General features: G+C 45.1%; 1 protein-coding gene across 4 annotated transcripts in view; it reads right to left on the reverse strand.

The window, feature by feature from the left end:
- GDAP2 (ganglioside induced differentiation associated protein 2) overlaps positions 1-17,387 on the reverse strand; it is a 34,655-nt gene that overhangs the window by 15,393 nt on the left and 1,875 nt on the right. For all 4 annotated transcript variants that reach the window (XM_013958157.2, XM_013958155.2, XM_013958156.2 and 1 more), the window contains 5 exons: positions 16,508-16,761; positions 14,087-14,226; positions 5,169-5,322; positions 2,498-2,586; positions 355-431 (listed from right to left, as the gene is read on the reverse strand). In XM_013958157.2, the coding sequence (XP_013813611.1) occupies positions 355-431; positions 2,498-2,586; positions 5,169-5,322; positions 14,087-14,226; positions 16,508-16,683 (636 nt within the window). In that variant the 5' untranslated portion in view covers positions 16,684-16,761. The remainder of the gene's footprint in view (positions 1-354; positions 432-2,497; positions 2,587-5,168; positions 5,323-14,086; positions 14,227-16,507; positions 16,762-17,387) is intronic.

A 17,387-nucleotide genomic window follows, 5' to 3' on the forward strand; every position in this document is an offset into this window, starting at 1 on the left:
CATAAGGAGCAAATCTTGTATGAGAAATTTGCCTTCTGGCTGCTGGATACCAACCAGCATAACTGCCAGCATAACCGACACTGCTGACTCTTGTTCATGGCTTGGGAACATAGAAGTCAGAAACGGAAAGGTTCTGAATATATCCATGGCAACTGCTAAAAGCAGGAACAGCAGTACTGAAAAGATGCTATGCTGGACAGACATGTCAGAATGCTGAGGGACCAAGAGTCCCTGTGAGACAGGATGATTTGAAGGAAAAACCCAAACCCAACTCCAAGATGCAGATGATAATACTGCTGCAGAGAAGATCACATATGTCCATGAATTTTGGTGGAATGAACGTCAAGGAGATACCTCTTCAAGCTCAGAGACTGCAAACACCACCTTCTCCAGGGTCTCCCCATGTATCTCCAAGAACCTTCTGACTGTGCCTGCAAGGAAAAAAATTAAGAGTAGTTAGCAAAAGGTGAGGAGAAATTTACACACATGGTTATGAGAGAGGAAACCAACCGAATGCAGAACAGAAAGAAACATCCCTCTCCTTGTACAAAATGGCTCCACAGACAGTATGCAAGTGTGGAATAAATGGTGGCTTAATGCACCAAGTGGGTTGTTGGGCATATAGGAATTTCCACCTCCACTCTCTCCTGCTTTTCACTTTAGAGATGGATCAAAAAGGGGAAAACTCTCCCTGTGATTTTAGCTTACTAGGTGCTTCTGAGTTTGTGGAATGTGATCCTAGGGCCCTGCAAAAATCTAGCCAAATCACTCCTTTACAGAGTCCTGTGCACTGAATTGTCAAAAACAGATACTCCTAGAACAAGTCATGGTGCCCTAAGTTCTCAAGAAAGCAAGATGATAAGCAACCCATAGCAGAAGTTGGTCAAAGGCAGATTCAGCCACACAAAACCATAAGGATCAGCTACACAAAAGCACCTTACAAAAACAGTATTTTTAAATCATGAGAGATCTTATTTCCTTTTTTTTAGCATAGTCTGGGGACATGGTCAAGTTCCTCAGCATTAGCAGCTGAGGGAAAAAATGTTCTGTAACCAAGCTCCCAGTCAGTCATGTCCTTGTACAGATGAGGTCCTTGTGCTGCAACAATCTTGTCAGATGTCAGGATTTCCAAGCGCTTTCCTGTCAGACTGCTTGGAGAGAAAATGTCCAAACAAATAGGTTGGTCTAGCAGCATTTTTATTAAGTAGTGTATGGCTCTACAGAGACAACAGAGGAGAGTAATAGACTACTCTATAGAGAATACATTAGTGCGAGTTTTTTCAAGAAACAGCAATTTAGGGAAAAAAAATGAACTATTTCCAAATACTTCCTGTACAGATATTAATGTGTAACTGGGTTGATCTGCAACACTAATTTATGGGACAAATGCAGTTCTGCATCTCCACAGCAAATGAAGTTTTCTGAACTTATGTGAGCAGCTGTTTCCAGCTCAAGAGGCTCAGAGGCAGCAGAGAAAACAGACAAATCTCTTTCTCCCAGTGTTAGCACCTAAGCAGAGGGTAAGTAACATTCCTCCAGTCAGCTCGCACAGCCAGAGGAAAACCCAACCCTTCTATTCAGTTTACAGAACCATTTCCTCTTGCTTACTCTGAACCTGGTTCATTACGGCATCATTTGATGATCCCTAGCTCTTATTTTGGGAGACAGTGAACAACTGATTCCTATTCACTATTTTCATGCCACTTATGAGTTTGTAGACATCTACTACACTCCCTCCAAGTTCTTTCTTTTGGAGACTGAAGAGGGCTTTAGCCTACTTGACTGCACCACACCTTTGCCTATTTTTGTTGACCTCCTCTAAACTTCTTCTAGTTCCACTATATTCTGAGCGTGCAGTTTTAAGATGTGGACAAACCATGGATTTATAGCATAACAGAGTAGCATTCTTCATTTTGTCCTCTTTCACAACACTCAGCTTGGTCTTTTGAACATTACTGAGTTGATGTTTTCATGGAACTATTATAATCTCAAGATTTTGCTCCCAGGTATTGTCTCATCATTTTGTGAGGCAGAACTATATGGAGGCAGATTGGTGGAGGAAGACTATCACTTTACATTTGGCTACGCTGACTTGACACTAAAATAACAAATGAAATTCACTCTGTTGCTTAAAGTCTGTCTACAGTTATTCACAGTAAGGCCTCATCTTTACCACCCTGAACAATTTTATACCATCAGCAAACTCTCACCTCACAGCTCATCACCTTTTTCTGGGTCATTAATGAGTATATTGAACGATGCAAAGCCCAACATAGATCCCCATGGATGCCTACTGATGACCTCTCAACACAGGGAGGACCATTTATTTTTATCCTCCATTTCCTTATCCATCCATGCAAAGCCTTGCCTCTTCACAGGCTTTAACACACCACAGCCGCCTAAAGAAAAGTTTTTTGTATCAACAGCAGTCTGCTACAGCTGAGTGATCTGCTGATTACTGCCATCTGGTTTATGTCACTTTCTACCATCAACTTACGCAGTGCTATGTGGGTTGCATCCTCCAAGGGGTAGCATCTTTTCAGAGAGTTTATGACACAGAATCCTACAGAGCACATTGCCTGTTCCCTGAAATCCAGAAAAAGAGAAACAAATGAACAGAAGCGTAATTTGAGATGAGAACAAACTATGGTAGCAGATGACACCAGCAGTTTTCTCCTGCCTCTATGCAGTAGCAACCCTCTTGCAGGTTTGCCCAAAAGGATTCTTTGTCAGCAAGATGCATACATACCATCATTAAGCAAAGAAGGAGGGAACCATTAAGGATTCCACCCAAGCCTAACACCCTGGTCCAGCCCTGTTCAACTTATTCATCAATGACCTGGCTGAAGGGACAGAGTGCACCCTCAGCAAGTTTGCTGGTGATACAAAACTGGGAGGAGTGGCCAATACACCAGAAGGCTGTGCTGCCCTTCAGAGAGACCTGGACAGGCTGGAGAGGTGGGCGGAGAGGAACCTCATGAAGTTCAACAAAGGCAAGTGCAGGGTCCTGCACCCAGGGAGGAATAACCCCATGCACCAGTGCAGGTTGGGGGCTGACCTGCTGGAAAGCAGCTCTGCCAAGAAGGACCTGGGAGTGCTGGTGGACACAAAGTTAAGCATGAGGCAGCAATGTGCCCTTGTGGCCAAGAAGGCCAATGGTATCCTGGGTGCATTAGGAAGAGCATTGCCAGCAGGTCAAGGCAAGCAAGTCAAGGTTATCCTCTGCTTCTACTCAGCCCTGGTGAGGCCACATCTGGAGTAGTGTGTCCAGTTCTGGGCTCCCCAGTACAAGAGAGACATGGCACTACTGGAGCAAGTCCAGCGAAGGGCTACAGAGATGATGAGGGCACTGGAGCATGTCGCCTATGAGGAAAGGCTGAGAGAGCTGGGCCTGTTTAGCCTGGAGAAGAGAAGGCTGAGAGGGGATCTTATTAATGTTTACAAATATCTGAAGGGAGGGTGTCAAGAGGATGGGGCCAGACTCTTTTCAGTGGTGCCCAGCGACAGGACGTGAGGCAACGGGCACAAACTGAAACACAGGAACTTCCATCTGACCATGAGGAAAAACTTCTTTACTGTGAGGGTGACAGAGCACTGGAACAGGTTTCCCAGAGAGCTTGTGAAGTCTCCTTCTCTGGAGACATTCAAAACCTGCCTGGACACAATCCTGTGCAACGTGTTCTAGGTGACCCTGCTTGAGCAGGGAGGGGGGCTGGACTTAGATGATCTCTAGAGGTCTCTTCCAACCTCAACTATTCTGTGATTCTGTTTTCTCTCGTTTATTCTCAGATTTCTCCTTCTACCTCAGCTACACTGTTCCTGCAATTTCTTCATATCCTGAATGAAGAAGTCTTCTCTCATGCTACCTGTAATGCTTTCCAAAATACTTTCCTTCCTGTATAGGACTGATGGCGAGGGGAAGGAGGGGAAAAGAAGGTATTCTTTATTGCAAGCATTCTCCTGTTCTTCCACCTGACCTACCACTTTTTTAGTTAGAGGTCTGGATCTACACAGCCTGAGGTAGCTTACTTGATCCTAGGCAGGACTAGGCAACCATTGTCATGGAATGAAATATACTTAAAAAAACAAAAACAGAAAACCCCCAGAAGACTCTTCCAGCACAGAGACATATTTCTAGGAAAGGAAAGCAGAGGTCTTGCCAACAGTTACTGTAGGGACTTGAGCAAGCTCAGAGTTGGCAGCCAATTTTACAAGTGGCAAGAGTTACTCCTGAAAATAGACCGACTAAAGGGCACTCAGAATTCAGTAAACAGAATCTTTCTCTTTTTTCTCCCCATTGTTTATAAGAGGCTCCAATCCAGGCCTGACTTTGCTTGTCAGCTCTGAGGCAGAAAAAAAAATGGCATATACTAGAAACCACTTAGCTGTAATCTTAATTACAAAACAGTCACTACTGCAGTGTTACAGACAGCTCTCAGACTTGGAAGAATTGATCTTCTCAACCCTGAAGAACTAGGGAGCAATGTCAGAAAATGTAACTGTACTCTTGTTCAAATATTTATTTTTGAATGCTACCATTACAAACAGCCATCATGGGAAAAGAACAGAATACAGGAGAAAGAAGAACAGAAACCAGAAAGATCAGTAATAAACTGTTAATTAAAAGGAAGTTTAGAAGCTACCACAGGTAAAAGAGAAAAAAAAACTACAAACCCATCTTCAGCAACTATGGATTTAGAAATAACCTTGCACCCTGACTCAGGATTTTAGGTGGTCATGGTATGAAGGCAGACAGGCCAAACACATGAACTGATAGAGCAGTCAGATCTGTCCATAGGGTATAGCCGTGTGGCTGCATAGCGACATGTGATTTGCCTGAGCAAATTCATTTAAAGCTGTTTGCAGCATGGAGCCCAACACAGTTATTAATGCTGTTTCTCCTCAGAGCAACTGAATGCTGCACAGTTCTAGCTACACTGTTCCAGGACTTCAGCCAGCTCAGATCTCTCAGCACATTTTATCTACACTGCAATACAGAAAACAAAAGACATGATGTGTACCATAATGCCAGTCACGTTCTTATGTTCTCATCCAAATCCTGTAGATGCGAGAAAATATTCACAGCCATTTGTCTCCTATGCAGGCCAGGGTATCTAGGAGTATAGATACATCATGCATGGCACAAACCTAAGCTGTCATTCACTTACTTTGCAAGCTGCAGGACATTGCGGTAACAGCTGTATAGAGAGCTCTCAGCTGCTGTGCGATATCGGCTCTTGTATTTGGGTCCCACTGTGTGAATGATGAAACGTGCGGCCAGATTAAATCCTTTGGTGAGTTTGGCCTCCCCTGTCCTGCACCCTGAAGAAATAAACATAAGGTATAAAACACCAATGGTCCTGATAAGAAGGCCAGAAGTATTCACATTCCTTGCCTTCCTCCACTTTCACACGAGCCTCTGTAGTCAGACAACTTGACTTGATGACAGAAGGCAATATTTTGAATATCAAATATTAAGGACAGCTTTCTATCTCTTAATATAGCTGCTCAGTATCACTTAACCAGGCTAAGGAGATGAGAGCTGTGCTTGCTTCTCTCTACTTTAAAAACTATGCATACAAGGACAAACCAGAAGTCACTAGAAATGCTATCTTAATTGCAGTGCTTACCACGCTGCCTTCAGAGACAATGGGAAAAATGATTTACCGACACACAGAGAACTGATGCACAAATATGCTATACAACAAGTAACAAAAAGTCCTTATGAATTTAACGGTTTGGTTTTGGGAGTTTGCTTTTTGGATATAAGGACTACAACAGTCTCCTTAATTGAGCACACCAGCTGTTGGCAAAAGTATTTGAAATGAAAAGACCAAGCCCTCCTTTCATCTACACTCCCAGATCAAGGCAACTTACTTTGTTTTGCAAGTTTCTCAGCATCAAAAAGGCAGGAAAACCATCTGAGATCATACCTTTCTTGACAGCCTAGGATCCTGAAGTTCAAACTACACAATTGATTGTTCCACTCCTGGCCCCCTCCAGTTATGTACTCTGGGATCATTTATTGCATGCTATCATACTTTACATCTTTACCTCATTTTGGTTTCATTGCTCTTTGGCTACTCCTTGCATGTTATTCATATTTAGTTTTTGCAGTTTTTTTACTGGAGAGAGCAGTTTGTCAAAACCCTTGAAGACATCCATAGATCATTCAGTTACCTCCAGCTTGTCAATGAATTTCTGATAATGAAAAAAAACCTGAAACAACTACTGTTTTGATAAAGTCTGTTTTTTCTTCAGCCACTTCTATTATAAAGAAGGCACTTGGAAGAAAAGTTTGCCAACTCTCCCCTTCTCCCCCCAAATCACTCAAGGCGTGGCTTCACATGAAATTTAGTTCAGTTCAATTCTGGACAGCTGCTAAAGAAGTATTTCCACTCTTTCTCCCTGCCCTCAAACACATATGTTTCCCATCCTCGCCCTTCTGCTTGTACTGCTGCACAGTGAGCTGTTTCAGCTTGCTGATCCGGCCAAAACTAATCTTTTCCTTGGATTAGCTTTCAATCTGATCTTACAGGTTGCTAGTGCCAATGATAAGGAATGGGATGTGAACAAGTGGCTGCAACCACCCCTTCAGCAAGCAGCACTGCTGTAGCTTGGCTCAAGACCACCATGAAACTGCACATTGCATAGGAGTGTTTGTTTCCTCTCCCACTCCACTCTGTTCCTTGCAGTGCTCCAGCAGGCTATCTATCTATCAGCACATGTGAAAGTGTATTTTACGGCAAGAAACATTCTAGGTTGAGACTCTTTCTTACCCAAGGCTCTTGGCATGCCTTTTTAATAGCAATAACACACTGCCTGTAAACTAGCATTTTGTAAACTTTTTGAACCTCTAAATTATGTCATTCTTTTCTATAGACTTCCATCTTTGTTTTTTATGGATTAAGCAGAAAGAACATAATAGCATCCTAAAACTAAGCATACTTTTCCGAATTACTGTGCATCTTCTAAAAAACCTAGTTGTTCTCTTGAGTTAAGGTAAGTGCAATATGGAAGAATCAGAAGTTAAAAGGAAACATTTAATGTATTAAATACTGTTCCTCCCCCTTGATCCATCCAAGTCACAAAACTTCAAAAGAGCAAGCAAAGGCCTGTAATAAAAAACTCTTAAATATTTTCTCCTGTGGAAAAGAATGAAGCAAGTTTGAGTGAGGTATAGCTGTGAACTCAGACTAACTACTTAAATTCAGATGACCAGATGTAATAACAGTAATCTGTAACTACACTTGCATCACACTTAGCACTTCCCAATGTTTTCTCTCTGGAGATCTCTACCAAATTTATAAAACTAAGCAGCAAGTATTATTCCTCTTTTAAGATACAAGGCAGGGTGAGCTAGTAGAGTGAGCTGCATAAGGTCAAGGTCTATAGCAAAACCAGGAGCAAAGTCATGATCTTACTTTTTATCCAGTGATATTTAAATCACTAGAATAGCCTCTCTCCAAACGTAAAATGGAAAGTCTGAGCCTTTCATATAAAGTCTGCAGCAGACAAAAAGTCTCACTGAAGTTGGAAGAGCATTGCTGTTACAGAAGGCCTTTAGAGCGCAGCTAACAGAGGCAGCGAACAGACGCAGCAGTTTGCGCAGCAGTGGTTGGGCTCTGACTAGAACTTGAGGATCTTGTTGGAAGTTGTGGGCTTTCTGAGGACCCCTGAGGAACTAGCAGGTGATTGCTGTGAACAGGAAAGGGGAAGCTAGGCAAGGACAACTGCAGGAGGCCTTGACTTCTCCTGGGAAAAGCTCATGGGAAAAGCTCTAGCTAGGAGTGGCTGCTGCTAACGAGCTCTCTGGGCTGCCCCTGACCAGAGGGAGTTGGGGCCTTTGATCCCAGTGGCCCTTGACTGGGCGGTCAAGCACCCTGTGAGTCAGTGCTAGGGAGAGGCCTATATAAGAGCCAGGCCTAGAGCGCAGCTCCCAGAGCGCAGCGAACAGAGGCAGCAGTTTGCACAGAAGGGCGCACGAAGGAACCTTTCTTTCTGTTCCCTGTGGTGTACGTTTCCTCAGGTCTGGTTGTGACATGCCGTACAGCGCGTTCCCCAGTGGCTTTTGGAGTTGCTGTGTCAGAGGCTTGGACCCACACAGACCCTCTGACAGTAGATGCGGCTCTACAGGTCTCAGGCTGCAGGGAGTGCTTGGGGCCTCTCCAGGAGGCCTGGGCTGGCAGTCAGCTCTCCTGCAGGAGGTGTGCTGCTGTTGACGAGTTGTGTCATCAGGTAAGGGAGTTACGGGAGGAGGTCAGTAGGCTGCACAGCATCCAGGAAGCAGAGCAAGTGATAGACAGGGTATTTTCGGAGACTGTGCAGCTTCGGGAGTCCCAACCCCCCACAGCAGTGGAGTTGCCGGAGGGCTCTGTGCCGTGTGAAATGGTACATCATAACACCGTAGAAGAAGGCTAGAAACTGGTCACTGCTCATGGGAGGAGAAAGGCTCCTAGTCCTCCTGAGGACTTGCAGCTGAAGAACAGGTTTAGTGCCCTCCAGGATGAGGAGGAGCTGGGCATGGCTGCAAGGGAAGTACCTGGGACAACAGACCCTGTGCCCTGCCGGAATGCCTGGAAAAAGCGGCGGGTGATTGTTGTGGGGGACTCCCTGCTGCAGGGGACGGAGGCATCTATCTGCCGACCTGACCTCTTGTATAGAGAGGTTTGTGGCCTGCCGGGGGCTCGTGTGAGAGATGTCATGCAAAGACTGCGTAGGCTCGTCCATTCTTCGGACTATTACCCACTGCTGCTCTTCCATGTGGGCACTAATGACACCAAGGGCAAACTGGAGACCATCAAGCAGGATTTCAGAGCTCTGGGGATGGTGGTCAAGGGTCTGGGAGCCCAGGTCATCTTCTCCTCAATCCCACCAGTGAGGGGGATGGATGAGAGGAGGAGGAGATGGACTTTCCAGGTTAACGACCGGCTGCGCCGCTGGTGTTGGCAACAGGGCTTTGGTTTCTATGACCATGGGACCCTGTTTGAAGATCAACAACTGATGGCGAGAGATGGGATCCACCTCATGAGGCGGGGCACGCGGGTCTTTGCCAACAGGTTGGCCAACCTGATAAGGAGGGCTTTAAACTAGGAAGGATGGGGGAAGGGGAAAGTTATAGTGCCAGGGTAGCTGGCAAAAGACTGCTCAAGTCGGGATGCCTCCAGCAGGTGAATGCAGCCAGGGAAGTGCGCATGGGATGTGGCTATGGAGGATCGTCTTTTACCCCTCCTGGGAAACCTGCATGCTCGATCACCTCTCTGAAATGCCTGTACACCAATGCACGCAGCATGGGGAACAAACAGGAAGAACTAGAGATGTGTGTGCGGTCACAGGGCCATGATCTCATTGCCATTACAGAGACATGGTGGGATAGCTCGCATGACTGGAGTGCTGTCATGGATGGCTACGTGCTTTTTAGGAAAGACAGGCCAGGAAAGCGAGGTGGTGGAGTTGCTCTTTATGTGAGAGAGCAACTGGAATGTATCGAGCTGTGCCTAGGGGTGGATGAAGAGCGAGTCGAGAGCTTATGGGTAAGGATTAAAGGGCAGGCTAGCATGGGGGACACTGTTGTGGGTGTTTACTGCAGGCCACCTGATCAGGAAGAGGAAGTCGATGAGGCCTTCTACAGACAGCCGGAAGTAGCCTCACGATCCCAGGCCCTGGTTCTCATGGGGGACTTCAACCACCCCGATATCTGCTGGAAAGACAACACAGCTAGGCACAAACAGTCCTGGAAGTTCCTGCAGAGCATTGGTGACAACTTCTTGACCCAGGTGGTGGAGGAGCCAACAAGGAGAGGTGTGCTGCTGGACCTCGTACTAACAAACAGAGAAGGACTGGTGGAAGATGTGAAGGTCGGGGGCAGCCTTGGCTGCAGTGACCATGAGATGGTGGAGTTCAGGATCCTGCGAGGAGGCAGCAGGGCACTAAGTAGGATCGCAACCCTGGACTTGAGGAGAGCAAACTTTGTCCTCTTCAGGGACCTACTTGGAGGAATCCCATGGGTTAGGGCCCTAGAAGGAAGGGGGGGTCCAAGAGAGCTGGTTAATATTCAAGCATCACTTCCTCCAAGCTCAAGATCGGTGCATCCCTGTGAGTAGGAAGTCAAGCAAAGAGGGCAGGAGAGCTGCATGGATGAGCAAGGAGCTCCTGGCAAAACTCAACCAGAAGAAGGACGTGTACAGAATGTGGAAAAAGGGACAGGCCACTTGGGAGGAATAGAGGAACATTGTCAGAGTATGCAGGGATGTGACGAGGAAGGCTAAGGCCTGTTTGGAATTAAATCTGGCAAGAGATGTCAAGGACAGCAAGAAGGGCTTCTTCAAATACCTCAGTAGCAAAAGGAAAACTAGGGAAAATGTGGGCCTGCTGCTGAATGGGGTGGCTGCCCTGGTGATGAAGGATGCAGAGAAGGCAGAGTTACTGAATGCCGCCTTTGCTTCAGTCTTTACTGCTCAGGCCAGCCCTCAGGAACCCCAGACCCTGGAGGCAAGAGAGAAAGGCTGGAGAAAGGAAGACTTTCCCTTGGTCAAGGAGGATCGGGTTAGAGATCATTTAGGCAAACTTGACACCCACAAATCCATGGGCCCTGATGGGATGCACCCACGAGTGCTGAGGGAGCTGGCAGATGTTATTGCTAGGCCACTCTCCATCATCTTTGAAAGGTCATGGAGAACAGGAGAGGTGCCTGAAGACTGGAAGAAAGCCAGTGTCACCCCAGTCTTCAAAAAGGGCAAGAAGGAGGACCCAGGGAACTACAGGTCAGTCAGCCTCACCTCCATTCCTGGAAAGGTGATGGAACAGCGCATCCTGGATGTCATCTCTAAGCATATGAAGGATCAGAAGGTGATCAGGAGTAGTCAGCATGGCTTCACCAAGGGGAAATCATGCTTAACCAAGCTGATAGCCCTCTATGATGGACTGAGTGGCTGGGTAGATGAGGGGAGAGCAGTGGATGTTGTCTACCTTGACTTCAGCAAGGCTTTTGACACTGTCTCCCATAACATCCTCATAGACAAGCTCAGGAAGTGTGGGTTAGATGAGTGGACAGCGAGGTGGATTGAGAACTGGCTGAATGGCAGAGCTCAGAGGGTTGGGATCAGCAGCGCAGAGTCTAGTTGGAGGCCTGTAGCTAGCGGTGTCCCCCAGGGGTCAGTCCTGGGTCCAGCCCTGTTCAACTTATTCACCAGTGACCTGGATGAAGGGACAGAGTGCACCCTCAGCAACTTTGCTGATGATACAAAACTGGGAGGAGTGGCTGATACCCCAGAAGGCTGTGCTGCCATTCAGAGAGACCTGGACAGGCTGGAGAGGTGGGCAGAGAGGAACCTCATGAAGTTCAACAAAGGGAAGTGCAGGGTCCTGCACCCAGGGAGGAATAACCCCATGCACCAGTGCAGGTTGGGGGCTGACCTGCTGGAAAGCAGCTCTGCCAAGAAGGACCTGGGAGTGCTGGTGGACACAAAGTTAAGCATGAGGCAGCAATGTGCCCTTGTGGCAAGAAGGCCAATGGTATCCTGGGGTGCATCAGGAAGAGCATTGCCAGCAGGTCAAGGCAAGCAAGTCAAGGTTATCCTCTGCTTCTACTCAGCCCTGGTGAGGCCACATCTGGAGTAGTGTGTCCAGTTCTGGGCTCCCCAGTACAAGAGAGACATGGCACTACTGGAGCAAGTCCAGCGAAGGGCTACAGAGATGATGAGGGCACTGGAGCATGTCGCCTATGAGGAAAGGCTGAGAGAGCTGGGCCTGTTTAGCCTGGAGAAGAGAAGGCTGAGAGGAGATCTTATCAATGTGTACAAGTATCTGGAGGGAGGGATTCGAGAGGATGGGGCCAGACTCTTTTCAGTGGTGCCCAGCAACAGGACACAAGGCAACGGGCACAAACTGAAACACAGACAATTCCATCTGAACATGAGGAAATACTTTTTCACTGTGAGGGTGACAGAGCACTGGAACAGGTTGCCCAGAGAGGTGGTGGAGTCTCCTTCTCTGGAGATATTCAAAACCTGCCTGGATGCAATCCTGTGCAATGTGCTCTAGGTGACACTGCTTGAGCAGGGGGGTTGGACTAGATGATCTCCAGAGGTCCCTTCCAACCTCAGTGATTCTGTGATTCTGTGATTATTAGACAGCAATAAGTACATGTGGATATAAAATGTCAGGCTAGCACATATTGATAGCAGTTCATTCGCAAGCCTGGACCCTTGGTTGCAGTATTTCTGGGTTAATAGAAACTACACTGTTCCCAGGAATGCAGGAGTTTGCTGAGCCTTAAGGAACACAGGCCTTTGAAAGGACAGCATATCACATGCTTTCAGTTATGATTTTTCTTGGAGTCTATTAAATGTGGGTATATGCGGAGTGGCAGTAGTGGTGGTGGGGGGAACCACCAGGAGACAACTAACTGAAAGTCACCACTGCACCCATTCTACTGTTTTAGGCCAATGTCCATCTGCTTTCATTACTCCCCAGAACATTCTGCCATGCAAAAAAAGTTCAAAATAAAGTGGAAAAGAGTGCAAAAAGGAGGTAGAGGTGACAAAAGAATTATAGACTAGTTTCTTAACTTAGCTCCCTTCCATTTCTGCTACTGTGACCCACTCATTAAGGGTGCACAAAAGCCATAGCTGTAACACAGCCTCTCTTCCCCCATGCAACATGCCACTAGAGCATTACAGAAGAACTGATTTCTGAAAGGACTCTGTCATAGGATTAAAAGGAAACTATCCTGTATAGAGAGTCATGAACCTGCAGAATACATTACAGAGGAGAGGCCATCAGTGCCGTGTAATGGTGGAAGCTGTGAAACAGCAAGAAAGTCCAACTTTTACAAAGAACTCTCTACAGAGCTGACAGATCACAAGTTTATTTTAAAAGAATGAATGGTGGGGTCAGTTCCAGCCTAGCAGGACCTAACTAGTCTACAACACCTGCTATACTTTAACTGTTGTTTCTGTCCGAGGGATGTACACGGAACTTCTCCCTCTCCTTTGCAACATTACTCTTCCTCCTGCTTTACTTCCAGGTTACTCACAAGAGGCAAGCTGAATCCATCAATAGAAATTTTACAAAAAATGAGGATGTCCCTCCTATCGCAGTGTAAGCTACTGATAATTTGTGTCATAAACATTATGGGCCTTCTATCTATTTTGTTACTACATGACAAGGAGATAGAGATATGTTACCTAAGAGAGTCATCAGTACTAATCAGGGATCAGTTTGGCCTTGAAATTCAGCTCAGTACCCTAGTTACTAGAGATCTGAACTTAACTGCAAACTATATCAGACTTCTGTATGACCTTGGATAACTACAAGCTTTTGGTTCCTCATACACAAAATAAGAAAACACTTCTTTTCATCTACCAGGCACTGAAAATAAAGCTGATTATTTGTAAATCTTGTTATCAGCCATAAACCCTGTTAACAAAGAACCTAGGTAAAGCAAACCTCATAAGTCTCTTTTCCCAGGATAGCCTTCTGTTAGGGCTGCTCTTGTGCCATTGCAATAAAATCATTTGTGATGTGAAATAGGCAAGTGAACTGAACAATGTAAGAGCTCACTAAGACTTTATTTAGACTTTTATCAGTCCATCTGCTATTGCCATTGTTTCCTGGGCTGCATATTAACAGGTTGAGAGAAGATATACAAAGTATATATTAGAATCCACTTAATTTCTACAACAGTGAACTTTAGTTCCTGTCTCCCACTTGCCAAATGTATACACACTGAACAGAACACAGGAGCAAACTGAAGCTGTACAAGACTGGTTCCTACAGTAAAAGCTCTGATAAGCGAACTACTTTGACTAGCTTCAGATAACAATAGGAATTATTGTATCACACACAAAGTAAAGGCTCAGCAACCTGAATATCTGCCTAAGGTTTTCTATGATCTGTAACGTGAATGACAGAAGTGGGGGAAATGCACACCACAGTCTAGCCAAAGCTTCCTCTCTTTCTTTTGCATTAATACCAGATACTGAAAAAGCTACACATTTACTTCAGTGCATGACCAAATCCTGCTGCTTTGTACTAAGCAAGGACAGCAGCTTTTCAATACAACAAGAAGTCTCCAGACACTTACCTTTGAGCTTCTGGAGTTCGTCCCTCAGGTCAGGCCCAGCATGCATGAAGACACTTTCAGATACTGGATTCTTATCTGTGAGAGACTCATTACTGGTATTTACTATGGCTGTGCAGTTCAATAGTGCTACATCTCCTTTCCTGAGGAAACAAGGAAGCAGTTTATCACAGGCTACATGTCAAATTAAAAGCAGGATATCCTCAATGTAAGTGCTAACAAGCAATGCTAAGTTAAAGGAAAACCATTAACAGCACTCCAGTACCCATATAGCATAATGTACCCTGACATGCTGTGATGGTGTGCTCCTTCCCTCCCCTCCCCCCCACCCCGATGTGCTCTCTCCCCCTCAGCCTGACCTCCCTGTAAGCAGCACATATGTAGGGGCTAGTTGAGCATGCGCCTACTAAGGCCCATCTAGTATGCAAATATGACTATGAGTCAATCATCTCCCCCCTCATAAATAGGGGGCAGCCCAGAGCCCATTGAGCTCTCCTCCATGGCAGTGGGCTGCACTGCAGAACCTCCTCTTGAACAGGGATGCCTATCAAGATCACTCCTTGAGGTGGAGAGATTCCTTACCCACAACAGATCCTTAGTAAGTGATTAACAGCATGCTGAACTTTTGCGAACTTCACGAAACTTTGCTGAGTTATATCTCTGACCAATTGCACACATAGTTCCTTAGACATAAACCGTTGACCAAGTCTGAGACTAGGACTGGATCCAGCTGCACCCAGGCTCCTCTCCGAAGGAGTTTAGAAAGCAAGGGGGTCGAGTCTGAACCTTGTGACTCAATGGGAGGGTCTCCATTGCACACGCATCTGACCCTGTCCTTCATGCAGTAAATAACTGAGTGAACCTTGCTAATCAAACCTTGTTAAATCATTCTTATTTACGATTGAACTTTGTTAAGTCACTGTCTTACTGTAATAAATGTAGTGCTGCTTCCCCCTTACGAGGGAAGTGCATCACTCCTTTCGCGACACATGCTCACCACGCAGAACCATCCTTTGCCTCTAAGTAATAGAGAAAGATTGCATGCAATGCCTCATTTCCTTAAAACCTCCCAGCCTCAATAGTAGCTTAACATTGTCCATAGAAAAGGCAACGTTGCAGTCTTACACGGCATAGTTTTGTTAACAGAACATACAAAGCAGCGTGTGAAATTGATAGAGCATAACATGTTCCCAAAATCACATTTTATCTCTTAGAGATAAGAGGATAGCCCTTGTGGTATGTTACTTTTGAAAACTGAACACTGAAGTTATTCAGTGTGGTCTTTTCTGTTTGCAGACACACTATCCAGGGTACCTTGCTGCTGCTTGTCCTCAGACCACTGAACACCTAGACTGACACTGCAGCTAGTCTGAACCCACAATTTGATTATGTTCATTCTGCTGCTAAAGGATCAGACAAGCAGAAGATAAACAAAGTGGAGATGCATGAGAGAAGACGGAATAGCAGAACTCTGACCCACTCTTTTTCACAGCAGCAGCTGTTAGAGACTTTGGGATCAAAGAGCATGGGAGCAGAAAGAAAGATTACCCTGCCCAGGGAGAGTTTTAAATGATGTTCAAATTGCAGACATATACTATATTCAAGACCAAGTCATAGGAGATGTCTAACTTTTTCTTTCTTTCTTTCCTTACTTAATCAGGTTCAGGAGATCCCTGCACAATTTACTGCATGTATGAACCAGGAAAGAGGGCTGCTCCCTGAACCTGCGTCACTGCAAAATCCTTCTCTCTTCATATTGATTGTCAGAATGTTACTCTTCCAGAGACTAGGTGAAAGAATCTGAGTAACAGGAAGGAAAAACTGATGGAGAAAGTTCACCTCAGCACACTGTACTTGTCAACAGATTTTGGTAGAAAAACAGAGATGGAACACAGGGAATGTAGACGGAGAAGGGAAGAAAAAAATAAAATCCCCCAAACAAGCCACAAGAAACATACGAAAGAAAGAAATACTAATCTAAAATAAAGATACTAATACTAATCTAAAATAAAGAAGAAGTGAAAGTGGCAGAGAAAAAGAATAAAGCCAGCAGAGCAAATAAATCAGAAAAGCTGGTAGACAGAAAGTATATTTTAAAAAAATTCAAAAAGTTGTATGAAAGTGACTGATCAGGTTTTACTATTAAATATCCAATGTGACAGAGAGCAGGAAGTATTGCTCATCTGCTGCATGAAAGAATGCCTGCGAACATGTAATTTATAACCTATAGTGAAGCAAATCTCAGACTTCCAGATTTACAGTGAATGAAAAGATTTCTTGAATCAGACATTACAGGTCTGGGAAGAAAGTAAAGAGGGTTTGAATGCTTTATTCTATAGCAACGACCATTGCTATAGAGGCAGTAAGATCCTGCAATAAAGGAATGAAATGATTGCAAAGACATTAGAGTCATACGGAACTTACCATAAGATTATTTTTGCATTGATGTCTTTCCTGTATGGAAAGGGTGATCTAACGTCGACTTGAGCTCTTTCAACAGGGTTTTGGTGAGAGTTCAGCTGCTTAGCCTCATAGACATCAGTCCAGCCTGGCAAACTGTCAACATCCACAAATTGGGAAGGAGCACCCAAGGGATCCATGGAATGGAAAAAACAACTCCTTTTTTTTCCTGCTAACTTGTCACACACACTCCAATTCTTACTGGAGTCTTCCAGGTGCTTTAAAGGAAGAAAATAAAACAGGGTCACCAGCTGTTCACTAAGAGTAATTCCCGCAGAGCCAGACCTTTCACAAGGCTGCAATTCAACTACAGCTAACAGAAGAGAGAAAAGCAGTTTTCCTTCCAACTCATCCTCTCTGTCACTCTCTCTCTCACACACACATACACACTTTGTTATCTGTATGCAAAAGGGCAATGCAAACGCTTGTGGAATACCTGCAGGGAGAGAAGCTTTTTCCAACAGTACAAGACAAAAGCACTTGAAAACACTGTCCTTATCACTAAACTGGTCCCACAGATTTGTGATCTTTATCTTGAAAATGCTGAACATGAAATTTTGAAGTGTAGAAAGGACCTTAGTCATCCTGCCAATTATTATTTCTTTATTTAAAAGAAGTAGCAAATTTGCAGCAGGGTGTACATAATATATCCCTTCAGGTATTTTTTGGTTTTGTCCTGGAACACGCTAAACAAACCAACCAAACAATGACACAAACAAACAAAAACCACACACCCTCCAAATTTCACAACCCTTGCAGTTCAGTGAATTCTGCAGCACTGCAGATTAGTTATACTCCTTAGTTCTTACAGTCCTGCACTTAAACACAGAAACCCTTCTCCCAA

This window comes from Apteryx mantelli, chromosome 1 (assembly GCF_036417845.1).
Source record: "Apteryx mantelli isolate bAptMan1 chromosome 1, bAptMan1.hap1, whole genome shotgun sequence".
NCBI lineage: Eukaryota > Metazoa > Chordata > Aves > Apterygiformes > Apterygidae > Apteryx > Apteryx mantelli.